General features: G+C 48.2%; 2 protein-coding genes across 5 annotated transcripts in view; both read right to left on the reverse strand.

Moving 5' to 3' along the window:
• Positions 1–15068, reverse strand: part of rdgB (retinal degeneration B) — a 140992-nt gene that overhangs the window by 2439 nt on the left and 123485 nt on the right. For 3 of the 4 annotated variants that reach the window (XM_065219282.1, XM_065219284.1, XM_065219281.1), the window contains 5 exons: positions 10719–10748; positions 10441–10516; positions 7959–10162; positions 7723–7895; positions 7046–7281 (listed from right to left, as the gene is read on the reverse strand). In XM_065219282.1, the coding sequence (XP_065075354.1) occupies positions 7215–7281; positions 7723–7895; positions 7959–10162; positions 10441–10516; positions 10719–10748 (2550 nt within the window). In that variant the 3' untranslated portion in view covers positions 7046–7214. The remainder of the gene's footprint in view (positions 1–7045; positions 7282–7722; positions 7896–7958; positions 10163–10440; positions 10517–10718; positions 10749–15068) is intronic. The other variant, XM_065219285.1, reaches the window with a different exon arrangement.
• LOC135699038 (uncharacterized protein K02A2.6-like) lies at positions 13057–14235 on the reverse strand. Its single transcript, XM_065219218.1, has one exon. The coding sequence runs from the start codon at positions 14071–14073 to the stop codon at positions 13057–13059; it is 1017 nt and encodes a 338-aa protein (XP_065075290.1). The 5' UTR covers positions 14074–14235.

A 15068-nucleotide genomic window follows, 5' to 3' on the forward strand; every position in this document is an offset into this window, starting at 1 on the left:
GTGACCACTACCCCATACAAATTCAACTCTCGGCGACCTTCGTCCCGGCGGTAACACGGGCCGCGATGGCGGTATGAACAAACGGACTGGGAAAGCTACGGCTCCACATTGGAGACTCTACTACTACAGCGGAACCCGGACAGTATCGAGGACCTCTCGGACGCCATATACGAAGCAGCAACGGCCACCAAAGCCCTCCGCTGGTGAAATGAAGATACGAAGAAGGCAGTCAAAACCCGGCGCAAGGCACTTCGACGTGTAAAGCGGCTCCCCATCGGACACCACCACGGACCCTTTGTCACAACCGTGAACTACACAACCAATGCCGACAAGAAATCCGTCATGCCAAGCGATCCTGGATGGAGTTCCTGGAAGGGATGAACGCATCGCAATCCTTGACCGATCTGTGGCAGCGAATCAACGCCCTTAGTGGGAAACGACGCACGACACCACTTCACGTCCAGGTAAATGATTCCACGGTTTCCGATCCGGAAACGGTAGCTGATGAACTCGGTACCTACTTCGCCGAGCTCGCAACCATTGACAAGTATGACAACAAGTTCAAGCAGAAAACCAAGCCATCGACCGCATCCATCGCAGACTTCATAGTACCCCCCGACACCGCCAGTACCGGTATAAACCAAGCTTTCTCTTGGTAGGAACTGCAGCATGCCCTTCGGTGCAGCAACGGGGAGTCGGCGGGACCCGACGAAATCGGATATCCTCTACTCAAGAGGCTACCGGTACCAGGACAGCTACGGATGCTAGACCTTTTCAACAAGCTCTGGCTCACTAACGGGTACCCAGCAGTATGGAAGGAAAGCTTGGTAGTTCCCATCCCGAAAGCCGCGGTAGCCACCCGTGAAGTCAGCAAGTTCCGTTCAATAGCGCTAACATGTTGTATGGTCAATCGAAGACTGAAGCAACACCTCTAAGCTGGAAATTTTCTTGATCACCGACAGCACGCTTTCCGACAAGGTTTCGGAACGTCCACCTATTTCGCAACCCTAGGGGAAGTTCTCAAGAACGTCTACGGCAGTGGTCTGCACACCGAGATATTATCACTCGACATATCGAAGGCCTTCAACAGAACGTGGTCGCCCCTCGTCCTTAAGCAACTAATCTACTGGGGTCTTAACGGACCCATCGTTCACTTCATCCAGAACTTCTTGTCCAACCGCTCATTCCGAGTCGCAGTCGGTAACACCAAATCCCGGCTTTTCCCCGAGGAAACGGGTGTCCCATCGCCGTTATCCTGTTCCTCGTGGCGATGAACAGAGTCTTCCGTCAACCACCAGTACGTACACGGATGAGAGCCCAAGTGGCAGTCTCCGCCGTCGCCAGGTGGGCCAGTAGGCTTTGAATTATCAGTCTCTAAAAGCATCAGGTGTCATGTCTGCCCTTCTCGACACAGAATTAGCGGACCACCGATCAAAATCGACGACCTCCATACATACGAGTACATACCGCTGAAGAAGACCGTCCGAGTTCTGGGAGTTGGATTCCTCAACTTTGAACAGCATTTCACTGCAGTCAAGAAAAATTGCCGCAGTCTAGTGAATCTCATCCGGACCATTTACCGACAGAATAGATCAAACAACCGCAGCATCCGTTTTTACGTGGCCAGTGCAATTACCGACAGTCGCTTTCTATACGGGTTGGAGATGACCTGCATCGCAACGGATAAGCTTTTAGCTACGTTAGCACCAGTCTACAACACCTACGTCAGGATTATCTCTGCTTTCATCTCGAAGACATCCGGAAATTAAGGGATCTTCCTCCTCGACGAGGGGAACAGACTCCTCCGCACGACTGCCAACGAAGATCTCCTCCCAGTGGCCAGGGTCCACTGGCTTGGAGACAAATGCTGGCAAACACCATTACCGAAAATCGAAAGCCGGATTAAGGACAGGTTCAAAGCCGGAGACAATTCCGTGGCTATGAAAAAGACTGTAGCTGAAATGTTAGGAGAAAAATACCCCACGCACACTCACCGATACACGGACGGATCTCGCTGTTAGCAGACACAGTTCTAGTGTTCTCTAGCTCGAAACAAGAAGGGATGAATTTTATTGTCGTCTTCGGTTTACAGTGGAACTGAACAACTGTCAAATGGGAAGTGTTGCCTGATCGGCATTCGCAGTGAAGTAAATGCTGTAAGTCGAACCTGGGGGTTCAACATTCCTCCTCCACATTGATCGGTTTGACACTAATCGCCCTTCGTAGATTCTTCAACCTAACTGTCTGTAATGGTTTGGTCAGTAAGTCTGCTTCCATATATTCAGTAGGGCAGTATTGCAGCTGCACGATGCCTTCCTGAACCAGATCCTTTGCAAAGCTGTACTTCGTATCTATATGCTTGGATTTCTTCTCGTCAAGGCGATGCAGCTTTGATTGTCTTCCTTGACAGGTATCGGGTAATCCAGTTGTTCTCCGACGTCTTCCATAAGCTTGCGAATCCATTGTAATTCTTGGAGGCACTCCGCTAGTGCGATGTATTCGGCCTCGGTACTTGACATAGCGACGCACTTCTGCTTACGACAGCCCCATCCAATAACGCCACCGTGAAACTAGAAGAGGTATCCGGAACTTGATTTGCGGTCGGACACATCACCGGCCCAATCCGCGTCAACAAAGCACTCCAGTTGCGTATTGTCACACCCAAGGCAGAGCTCCAAGTCGATCATGTTCTTAAGATATCGCAATACACGTTTAGCCTCATTCCAATCGCCTTCGGTTGGCGCTTGAACGCGTCGTCCCAAGATCGAGGCTGCAATCGAAATGTCTGGTCTAGTACTCACGGCTACGTACAACAAAGCTCCAATGAGACTTTGATATTGTTCAACGGATTCAAGTCTCTTACTCGTCTCCTCCTTTTGTTGGAGAAAACCAGGATCCATAGGCACTTTCGATGTTTTGGCCTCGCTCATCCCGAATCTTTCCAAAAGACGACTCAAGTACGCCCTTTGATTGACGCGATATTGGCCGGTCTCCTGCCGAACTTGGATCCCGAGGAAAAACTTGAGGTCTCCCGTCACAGTGATTTTAAACTGTCCGTTCAGGGCGTTAGCGATATTAGCCAATTCTTCCTCAGTCACGCAAATTACGATAATATCGTCGACGTAAATCAAAAGGAAAGTGTACGTACCTGCTGTGTCCTTTATGTAGAGGCACGGGTCAGCCTTTGATTGATGGAACCCCATGAACTTCAACACCTTATCGATCCGCTGATTCCAAACACGAGCGGCTTGTTTTAGCCCGTACAAGCTGCGTCGTAGTCGACAAGCTTCGTCCTTGTTTGCGCTTTCGTATCCAGGGGGTTGCCGCATATAAATCTCCTCCTGAAGCTGCCCATAAAGGTAGGCGGTTTTTATGTCGACGTGTTTGGTTAACATTTTCCTCGTACTAGCTAACGTCAACATCGCCCGGAACGTCACCTGTCTTACCACGGGTGCAAATACTAAGTCATAATTAGACCCGTATTTTTGGCAGAAACCTTGCGCTACTAAGCGTGCCTTGAAGCGCACAAGTTCACCATTCTCATCAACCTTGCATTTATAAATCCACTTGCTACCGATGGCCTTGCGATGTAGTGGAAGCTCCGTTAACTCCCAGGCTCCATTCTCACGATGTGACATTATTTCTTCGTCCATTGCAGATTTCCATTCAGCGCATTGCGGACATGACACTGCTTCTCGAAATGACCTTGGCTCTGCTATGTTCTGCATCGCTAGATACACTCTGCCGTTGCTTTCCTTGAACGACGCACTTGTTGCAATTGTGGTTCTTCACTCACTACAGAATTCTCTTCGTCATCGCTTTCCCAAAGACCACGTAGTAGATCGATGCCATGACCTTCGAACAATCCTTCAGGCGATTCGTCATCCTCGTTACCAAAACCGTAGAAATCTTCTGATTCTGTATCTTCTGGAACATTCGGTAGCTTGGAAAAATCCTGCATATTCCATTCGATGCTATCAGTGCAAGTAGGACTAGTCGGTTTTACTAACTGCTGTTGGTTTTCAATCAACTGCTCCTCCTTTGATCCAACTCCAAATTCCAAAAATCGAACGTCACGGCTGATCTTGACTTCCCCGGTACGAGTATCCAGCATTCGGTACGCTTTATGTTCCAATGAGTAGCCAACAAACGTCATTTTAATGGCTTTGACGTCTAGCTTCTTGCGTTTCACGGAGGGAACCAATACGTAACCACTACATCCGAAAAGTTGCAAGCGGTTAAGGTCTGCCTTTCTACCATGCCAGATCTCATACGGTGTTCGTCCTACAGCAGCTGACGGTAAACGATTTTGTAGATTTTGCTTGAATTGCTGGAATATTCGCCACCTTGATCGGACCGGATGATTCGAGGTTTTCGACCACATTGATTGTCGACCATTCGGACGTATTCTCGGATTCTTTCTTGTACGTCAGATTTCTCCTTTAAGAAATAGACGTATGTGAAGCGGCTATGGTCGTCGATCATTGTCATGTAGTAACGACAATCCCCTGGCGTCGCTACATCCATGGGTTCGCATACATCCGTGTGAATAATGTCCAGCACATTCTTCGAAATCTTTTGCGCGGCTTTCGGGAACGACGGACGCGACATTTTTCCCTCGATACAACACTCACACGTTACACGGATACCGCAATCCACTACATCTATATCTGTAACTCGCTTCGCTTGATTTCGTTCAGCACTTCTGGATCTCGATGACCCAAACGACGATGCCACGAATGCTGGCAGTTCTTCGTGTGCTGTTTTCCTTCAGCTTTAAGCACTTTTTCAGCAGTAACGCGCAACCAGTACATGTCACCAATTTTAACACGTACCGCGACGACGGTATTCGCGTACACCAGTCTACATTAGGATCGATTGAATTCGGCACGTAAGCTTGCTTATCGAGATCATGTTGCACTCCAAAGTGGGAACATATAAAACACCTTGCAACGTAAGCTTGATCGATTCTCCGACGTCATTCAAATACTCGATAAGGTAATCACCGATGCCCTCAACGCGAATATTATTACCATCCGCGACGGTTACACTCGAACGCGAACTTTCCAGACGAATAAAAGCCATTTTGTCACCGCACATATGTGATGTGGCACCCGAATCGACCAACCACGAACGCGCATTCTTGTTTACGTTTTCCCGCACCATGAACGTGAACGATTTTGCATCGTTTTCGCGCACTTGTCTCACTTTCTGCTCTGGTTTCTGCAGTTTCTTCTTCCTGCCGCCGTTTTCTTCGCTGCTTTTCTGTGCCAAAAAATCTTTGCAGCTCCACTTTTTGTGGCCAGCTTTAACACAGAAATAACACACAACAGCCGTTTTCATATCGCTACTGACTTTTAGCACTCTGTCTTCCGACAACTTTTCACTTTCATCGATGAGTTTTGATTTGACAAGCTCCATCGTGAGCTCCTCATCCGAGCGACTTTCTAGCGCAGTAGTGAGAGAGTCGAAAGCTTTCGGAAGGCTTCGCAGGATCATTGCCACTTGCATGTATTCCGACAGCCTCTCTCCGGCATTCTCCAAACGTGAATAGAGCTCCTCCATTTCGTAAAGAAACTGCTCCATACTTTCACCTTCTCTAAAGCTTGCACTACAAATCTCCTTCAGCAACGAAACTTTGCCCGTTAGCGTTGCCGTTTGATGGTGGGCCTTCAACGCATCCCTCGTAGTTTTCGCTGTCGTTTTTGCCATAATGAGATTATGCTGGTTGTCCTCAACCAGCAGCGCTATGGTTTGCTCTTGCTTTCGAGCCACTTTCTTGCCATTCTCCGGTGACTGGATTCGGCGGTACACCCGGGTCAACGTAGATCCACGTTCCCTCACGCCTCATCAGCATCTGCACTTTAAACGACCACGACCGATAATTCCGATTGTTCAATCGGATAACGTTCACTTTCGAAAAATCCATTTTCTTGCGCGAAGAATTAACCTCAAATCCGGAATACGTTACGCGCACTTTCTTGTTTCTTTTGGCCCCAAAGCTGAGCACATAACCTGTAAGCAGACACAATTCTTGGAACAGGGGCTCGGAGTTATAATAAAACACTAGCGTTCTCTAGCTCGAAACAAGAAGGAATGAGTTTTATTGTCGTCTTCGGTTTACAGTGAAACTGAACAACTGTCAAATGGGAAGTGTTGCCTGATCGGCATTCGCAGTGAAGTAAATGCTGTAAGTTGAACCTGGGCGTTCAACACTCGCTCTCGGGCCAGGGTCGGTATCGGTCCAGCCGGAAACATCACACCAACCAGCTGCAGCTTACCGCCGCAATGTTCTATCTTCTCTGCTGAAGCTGCTGCCATTTTCATCGCTGCTACAACGCTCTCTAACCGACCGATCTTGGTCCTAACGGATTCGCACAGCGTTATACAAGCCCTGACATCCGAGGCCCCGACTCATCACTGTATATAATTCGTGCTTGGTGTATATTTAAGCGGGGTCGACAAAGGCGCGAGAATCGGTGGCAATCGAACACTACTTCTTTCCGTTAGCAATAGGAAAAAACGCGCGGTTCAAAAACGACACTACTTAAGATTTATTTCACTCTCCCGGTTATCGTAAGATATAAGCGGACGACGTTTATGTAGGTACGTTTGGATTGAGATGTATATTTCGACTGATCTGTTGGTCCAGCACAGAGATCTGATCTCTGCTGGGAGAATCAACATGTCAAACGGATTAGCAAAAGGCCTTTCCGATCGATCATTGCTTCGATAGCCGAAAGCAGTGATAAGCTTATATAATGTGTGTTGCTGTATATATTGATCGACTGTGTAGTGTGATACAGAGGACGGAAATTCAATTGTATGCTAAATCTAGTGTACGAGTATATTCTTGTTAGGGTGGTGCTCTAACAGTGTCCTTATAACTGGATCTCGTCGATGCCATCAGAAGCCGATATCAACAGAAATAATAATAGGCCTTTCGCATTTGCAAAGACCCCCCTTCATTCCTCTTAATCCAACTTGATCTGCATTACATATCTCGGTTTATGATTACCCTCGAAATTACACAGTAAATACTTACCAAGTGACAGAATCCAACCATAGTTCCACTGATCGAAGCAGATAGTCCACGAATCCTCGGTGAAAGAAGCAATGTTGGATGGTGGCCGTGTTGAGATGAGATGTACATAATACAGGTAGAAGCGGCAGGCCGCTCACGGAAGTCGGATGGTTCTCCCATTATTTTTTTTTTAGTGGAGATATGTTTTCCGTTTGAGAAATCCGCTGCGCGCCGGCGAGGCCAGTCCCGCTTCATTGCTGTTTGTTTCGAATGGGGGGGTGGGAGTTTGTTTAGAGATTGCTGGTAAAATTACATGGGACTCGGAGACGGGGTGTGGAGACAATCAGTGACACACATCACATTCGGAATTGTTGCAAGTTTTGTTAGTCTGATGGGTGGGTGGGTGTGACCGTGATTGATTGCTGTATTCCTTCTGCTGGTGAGATCGCTTTCTGTTGGGGGATTTGGTGGTGGAGGTGGGTGCAATGTACTTCTACTATACGCACAACACATGTAGAGGCAGTAGGCAATAACACATAGAGATGAGGAATCGTGTGTCTGGAATCGTGGTTCAAGGGAACAAACATAGAGGCGTGCGTGGTGGTAGTGGTGGTGGTCATGACAGTACGGGGGGAATGACAGAATGTAGTGGCGGCTGCGACGGAGGCTGCGGCCATTACAATTAACCGGGAACAAACCTTCGCCTGCGAATGGATTGGTTCTGGCCGGGTAGATTGAAGCAGCCCCGTGGGATCACCATCCGCGCGTTGCCCTGTGCCGGCCGGGAGCCACCCGGTGTTATCAGGGAAGTCAAATGCGACGCGTAGCCTTCGCTCAACGGGGTCGCCAAGGGTTGCAGCTTTTTGCTCACCTAAAATAGAATCGCCCGTTAATAGGATTAAGGGTCCAGAAAATAAGGGTCGTTCGGACTTACCTTTCCAACGATGAAGATCTGCTTCGGCTTCAGTCCGATGCTGGTGTAGACGCTAATGTCCTTACTGCTGCCGTACGCCAGGTGCACAATCACACCGTGATTTTGAATCAAATTGTTCAAATAGGCCGCCTTGTGCCCCAGCGGATCCGTTGACAGCCCGTCCGCAAACGACACCAATCCATGAGGGAAGTTATGCTGGCTCAGCCAGGACATTACCCGTTGCTGTTGCATGTCCGGTCTTCCGGTGATGTAGATCAGCAGGTAGCCCAGCTCTTGCCAGTGTCGGCAGACGTCAACGGCACCGGCTCGAACTTTAGGATCCTTTCCGGTTACCGAGACCGAAGCCGTAAATGACCCGTCTATGCTGAACACGACGCACTCGGTTCTCGGAGGAACCACCGCCAGGTAGAAATCGACCGAGGTGTGATCGCCTCGCACAACCATTTTCACCGGATAGATTCCGTAGCCGAGGGACCGCTCCTCCGGCAGGACGAAGGAAATTCGACCATTTTTGTCGGTTATTTCCGTTGCCATGAAATTCCATTCGCCTCCGGGGGGATCCTTCATGATGTGGATGTCGACCTTTTCGCCCGCCAGGGTGATCATGTCCAGCGGGCCGTACATGAACCGGGCGACCATTTTCTGCGGTTCGCCGTCCTTGACAATAACGTCGTTCGCCCGGTGGTTGGCCGTCACGTTTTTCAGTTTGACGGAGGTTCGCTTTTTGTTCCACTTTTCCCGAGCTTGTGCCGGCCGGAAGGACGATATCTCCTTGTCATCCGGTCCGACCAGGGTCAAGTTATCGAAACGGCCTATCTGGCGTAGGATGAAGGCGATCACGTCGCTGGACTCCCAGTAGCTTGCATGGAACAGGTGCGGGAGGGCGTGAGCCGGGAAGTTGCTCAGACCGTCCGGGCAGTAGAGAGCGTAGTCCAGACGTTTGGATCCCCACCAGCGCTGTTGGAGTTGGTTGATCGTTGTCAGCGGGACGTTATCGATCATTCCGGAGATGGTACTTTGGATCGAAGCATCCGAGAGACGCCTGGGCGGTGGACCGTCGCTGAAGATCTGCGGACTGGACTGGATCAGTTCCAGAAGGTGGTACGGCTGACCATTTCCGAGTGGATATTTGGCATAGCGCGGAACGTTGACGGGAGGAAGCATCGAAAAGCGAGCACTCAGAAGCGGTTCCAGCCGGGATGCGGTGGGATCAGTCGGGTGGAATAGATTGTAGATTTGCGAGCAGGATGGTTTGTTGGTTCCACAACGGGAATCGCTCAATCGTCGAGCTGCCAGGATAACGGCTAGTGGACTTCCGAACATGAAAAAGTCTCCGACCTCAAAGTCGAACTTGGGAAGCCGGGAATCACTGGTCGACGAGGATCTTCTCCGGGGAGAAGGCGCCGTCAGCAGTTTGTTTGCATCCAGGTCATTCACTTCGACATAGTCCACGATGTGATCCAAGCCGGAAGCTTCGCTTCCGTGCCTCGCATTGCATCGGCCCAGCGCGTCATGGGCCAGCACACCTCCCATCGAGTCCCCGATTAATGCGACCTGTCCGTTGAATCCTTTGCCTTCGTCGCTCTTCAAGAATTCAGCAAATACCATATTCGCACTGGCGACCGATCGGTTCACGGCGTCCTGGAAATCGGGCGAACAGGTCGTCAGTAGCGGGATGGCCCCGACCGGAACATCCGTCAGGTTGGGAATGTCCGACGTCGAAGGCGAAGCATCGAACGAGTACGGGCTTAAGCTGGACAGGATTCCGAGCGCATCGGTGCACACGGACGGGCACGGAACCAGCCGGATTGCCACGTGTCCCACCAGCGAAGGGTAGTGCTGTCTCATCACGGACTCGAACGCCCCTCGGAATGTGGTCACGTCGGACTTTTTCGCCGTCATGTCCGAGGTGGCATCCAGGACACTGCCGGCGTGCATGATCAGCACCAGCACCGTCGTCGGGCAGGATCGTTGCCCCGGGGAACCGGGAGGCGAGTCCCCATTGGTTCGCTCTATACTGGAGGAGGCGCCCAGCGTTGGACGACGGCTGCCCCGCTCGGAGGCCACTCGCTGCAGGTAACTGTGACTGAAGATGGAGTCTTCTTGGTTTCTGGTGGCACTGGGCACCGGAGGGCTGTCGTCTTCCTCGGCCAGCAACTCCAACGAGCTCCACTTGGCCAGGGATGCGTGCTCGGCCATGTCGCCTGCGGGGAGGGGCAAATGACAAAAAATTTAGGTGAATCTACACATCTTTGCTTAAACCATCATGTTTGAGTGTGACACAAACGAGAAATCATCAAACGATGGGAGAAAACGGAAAACATACCACGTGCTTTGAGCGAGGAGGTTGTGTGCCGGAAATAATTATTTGCATGCAACAATGGAGATTTTCGGTTTGTTAAAATAAGTATTCCATGGAGTAGAGTAAGATTGTTGATAAATTGAATTGGAAGCAAAAATGCCGATGGGGACCGTTTCTTACCTAGGCAGTCGAAGAATTCCTCCTCGGAGCCGGACTTGGATTCGACTTCCAGCTTTTCCATTCGCCAATTGGCAACCTGCAAGATTTGTTAGGGAAGGAGGGGAATTAGTTCAAAGTTTAAGTGAAACATTTCGAAACATAAAACAAGAATAGGAAAAGTAAATATCTAATTGAAACAAAGAAACAGATTGAAGAATTACATGCCAAATAAACAAACAAAAATGGGAAAGTTGAAAAGACAAGTACATAGATAACAACAAAGAGGAAACGAAACTTACATTCTTTTGTACTAGTGTGTGGTTTGCAATCTGGTTTTTGGGTGATTTTGTTTTGGTTGGTTGTAGAAGTGGACAAAAATGAAAACGAGACCCAGAAAGATAGAAAGAGACAGGAATAGAGTGAGAAGTGAAAATCATATTTAAGTTGTCAATGTTTTAACGCTACATACTGAAAAGTGCATTTTTTTCTGATCATTTTAAAGTAATAAGGTTTTTCTTAACAGAGGATTTTATCTGCTATCAGAAGGGTTCATCATTTCGCCAGCCGGAGAGGAAGAACTCTACTACGAGGGGTTTGAAAATGATCATTTTCTGTGCAAAGCAGGCTGTTCATTAGGGTGCGTGTGGAGAAGAAATGACCATCAAATTTCAAAAAGATACCCCCACAAAATGTTTATTGCCTCGAAAAAACGAGCGTTAAATTTGAGCTCAATCGCAAAGCGGTCGAAGTTTGACCTTTTTCACTTCCGAAAATTTCCCAAGGACCCCCCCGGTTCATGCAATTTTGAGAGCCGAACCTATTTTTTCGATGCCGAATGGCTTAAAAATACATAAAACGTTGTTTTATGTCGCGAGACCGTCGCACTAAGGTGGCACTTATCCCGTCATCAGGGGCAGGAAATAAAACGCGCACGTAACTATAAATACTAATTTATTACGGCACTACTAAAAACAGTCACGCGACACAAAACAATCTAAAAACATTCTAACTTGCTTGACAACATAATGTTATTGTTTTGCTCTTTCTGTTGCTTCACACGAGTGGCAGCTATGTTGATGCCGTCGGTGAGACCTGCGATAAAGATAGGGCAACTGGCAGTGTTGCCAAATCCATTTTCGTTATGAAGAGCTTTGAGTGGGTTGGTATATTTCCTTTTAATTCCGTTATAATTGCTTATCTTTTGACAGATACGCGTATTTCGTCTACTACTTGCAGACTTCATCAGTGCCAAGTACTCAACACCACTGAAGAATCCATCTTTAATCTACGAGTTATATACTAATCAATAGGTACTAAAAATCAGCAGGTATCCACTGCCATGTCAAAATTTACCTAAACAGGTACCTAAATTCAGTCTCCAACAGGTAGAGGCATGCTACGATGTGTTGTTTTAGGTAGCATGCTAAAGAGTCTCGAGTATCCGTTTCCTTGATCTCTATTAAGCAATGTTGATGGATTATGTTTAAATATTTCTAGACTTTCGGCTACGTCTAGTTTCCAAGGTGAAGATACAGTCCGCAGGATATTAATGTTTTCCTTAGTCAAATTGTGCCCCTTTTTAACGATATGTTCTGCAACCTTGGATTTAAATTCATAATGATGCCCTTTATCCATCTCTTTTTTCTTTTTTTATCCATTTTCGTTGTCTGCAACATCTCCCCTCTTAATAGAGCTAGTAGGGGTCAAACCATCGAGGCTGCCTTCGAAGACGGGAAGAGCGCCGAGGTAGAACTTCTACCGGTTCGGTTTCAGCTGCTTGACGACATCGATGTACTCGTGGTCGCTGGTGAACTACATCTCGGTGACGGCGGCATTGATTGAGGCGTCATCGGATTCGTAGTTGATGCTGAGTAGACTGATGCAAAATTTGACTTTTTCGCTCCACAGTGCTTAAATGGTTTCAAACTGGGTCCTGATTAGCCTCTCAAAGTTACAACTCATTTGGTTAGAAACAGACTTCGCACAAGCCATTTTAAGTTTACATGTAAATTACTATAGGAAATCTCAATTTTTTGTTCATTGTCTTCTAGTCTTTTTCCATATTGAGCTGCGAAAAAGTTCGATCGCAATTATTATAGAAAATTTTCTCAGCTACAACTTTGCTGAAGATCGTTTCTATGTAAAACGAGACAGGAAAAAGTTATTAATTATTTAAGAGATTGGTAAACTTATGACATGATCAAGCAGCTGCTCTGTAGGCAACACTGTATTTTGCAGTGTGACATAGTAGCCATGATTTTTGTGTCCTATTCAACGCCTCAGAAACACCAATGTTGCCTGCTGAGCAGTTGATTGAGTATGATCATAAGACATCAGCGCATTGAACCATTGATAACTTTCGATTCTTGCATTTAATTAAAAAGTGATCTTGAGCAAAGTTGTAGCTGGGAAATTTTTCTACAAGTACAGTTGAAAGCTTTTGAAGCAGACCGATATGGTGAATTATTAAATAGACATGAACAAAAATCCAGGTTTTACCATAGTAATTCCCATACAAACTTCAAATGGTTTGTGCGATCTCAGTTTCTCACCAAATGGGTTCAAATTTTGAGATGTTAGTCAAGATCCGATTTGGAATCGTTTAAGTATTGTGGAGCAAAAATTTCAAATTTTGCATCACTCTAATGCTGAGGCTTGCGATGATGATGATTGGACGGGCTCGTCCAGTGCAAGCGACGACGGTGACTGAGGTAGGTTCCAGGCAGACATCAGGACGTTCAACGGAAATGAACTGTGTGAGCTCACGGCTTGTCTGACTGGTAACTTGGCATTCGAACTCGTGGAATTTCGACTACGCAACTGGTTGACGTGCGAGCGCAGCATCCGAGCATCGGTCCACACGTTATACATTACGTTACCGATTCGCTCGAGAACTATGCCAGGTACCCATTTCCAGGTGTTTTTGGTGTAGACCTTGGCGTAGACAGCATCGTCGCGGTTGAACGATCGTCGCTGCTGTTCTTTCTGCTCTTCTGGAACTGCCATGGGCGCGGGAGGCGGGCGTAACAACTCAAGGCTGGTTCGGATTTTACGGCCGAACATAGCCTCTGACGGCGTCTTGTTTTCTGGTACAGAGTGATTTGGCGTGCTCCTGTACGTGAGGAGAAACGTATCGATTGCTTCATCCATTGTTCTTCTTCCCTCTCGGATCTTCTTGACGGCCCTTTTGAATGTATCCACGAAACGCTCTGCTTGTCCGTTTGATTGTGGATGGAACGGGGCTGTCGTGAGGTGCTCGATGCCGTTCGTAACACAGAATTTGCCAAACTCTGCACTGGTGAATTGTGTTCCGTTGTCCGAGACCAGTGTTACCGGCATCCCCAGTCGAGCGAAGAGTCCACGCAAGATGGCAATTGTGGATATCGATGTAATGCTGCGCGTTTTGACAATCTCAGGCCATTTGGAGTAAGAGTCGACGACGATTAAGAAGTAGTCACCATCGATTGGTCCGGCGTAATCGATGTGAACGCGTTGCCGTGGGTCAACTGTTTTCGGCCACGGCATCGGTGTAGCATGAGGAGGAGACTTCGCAACGGACGCACACTGCGCACAGGCCTTGACGTAACCAACGATGTCTTCGTCGAGTGACGGCCAGTACACGTAGCTCCTGGCAATCGCTTTCATCCGCTGCATACCCGGATGGCCTCGATGAAGCTAGTCCAAGCATCGTTTTTGGTGTTTCGATGGAATTACGAGTCGTTCGGCAAACAGAATGCACCCATCCACTACGGTGAAGGATTCCAGTCTGGCGTGGAATCATTTGATCTCCGGTTCGACTTGCTTAGATTGCGGCCAGCCGTTTTGGATGTATCGGTAGACCTTGCGTAGCAGTGGATCGGCCTGGGTGCTTTGCGCGACGACTCTGAAATTAAGGGGACGAACATTAAGTGAATCCGCGGCTACTGACCTGACATCTTCCTCCAGTGTAACGCTAGCGATGATATAATCCTCTTCTGGCTTCGCATGTTGGCTAATTAGTCGGGACAGTAGGTCGGCATGGCCGAACTTTTCAGTCGGAACGTACTCGATGTCAAAGTCGTACAGAAGTAACGTGAGGGCAAAACGTTGCAACCGGTTAGCCGTATACACCGGGATACCTTTCTTGGAGCCGAAGATTCGAACCAATGGAGCGTGGTCGGTTTGAAGGCGGAAGCGCCGACCAAAGATCATTTTGTGAAACTTCGTAACTGCGAAGATGATAGCTAGACCTTCTCTATCAGGCTGACTATAGTTCTGCTCCGCCTTGGTGAGTGCTCTCGAGGCGTGCTGCACCACCTTGATGGAGCCATCGGAGAATTGATGGCTGATTGTGGCCCCGAGACCGACTGATGAAGCATCGGCGGACACGATGATCTCCTTCTTCGGATTGAAGTGTGTAAGCAGTAGGTCCGAAGTAAGAATCTGCTGGAATCGGTCGAACGCCTGTTGACACTCCGTATTCCAATCAAACTTCGATTCTGTTTTGAGGAGGTTATCAAGGGGATAGCGGAGCGCTCGCATATTAGACACGAACTTGCCATAATAGTTAATCGCGCCAAGGAAGAAGCGTACACCAGATACGTCGGAAGGAGGAGGAAGCTTATAATCGCTTCAACTTTTGCTGGATCCGGTCGAAGTCCGCTAGCGTC

The sequence above is a fragment of the Ochlerotatus camptorhynchus genome, unplaced genomic scaffold (genome assembly GCF_037179485.1).
Source record: "Ochlerotatus camptorhynchus isolate MF236.1 unplaced genomic scaffold, CSIRO-AGI_Acam_v1.1 ptg000102l, whole genome shotgun sequence".
NCBI lineage: Eukaryota > Metazoa > Arthropoda > Insecta > Diptera > Culicidae > Ochlerotatus > Ochlerotatus camptorhynchus.

Excerpts from the sequence above, each read along its gene's own strand:
- LOC135699038 (XM_065219218.1), bottom strand. The coding sequence starts at position 14,073 with ATGCAGCGGATGAAAGCGATTGCCAGGAGCTACGTGTACTGGCCGTCA.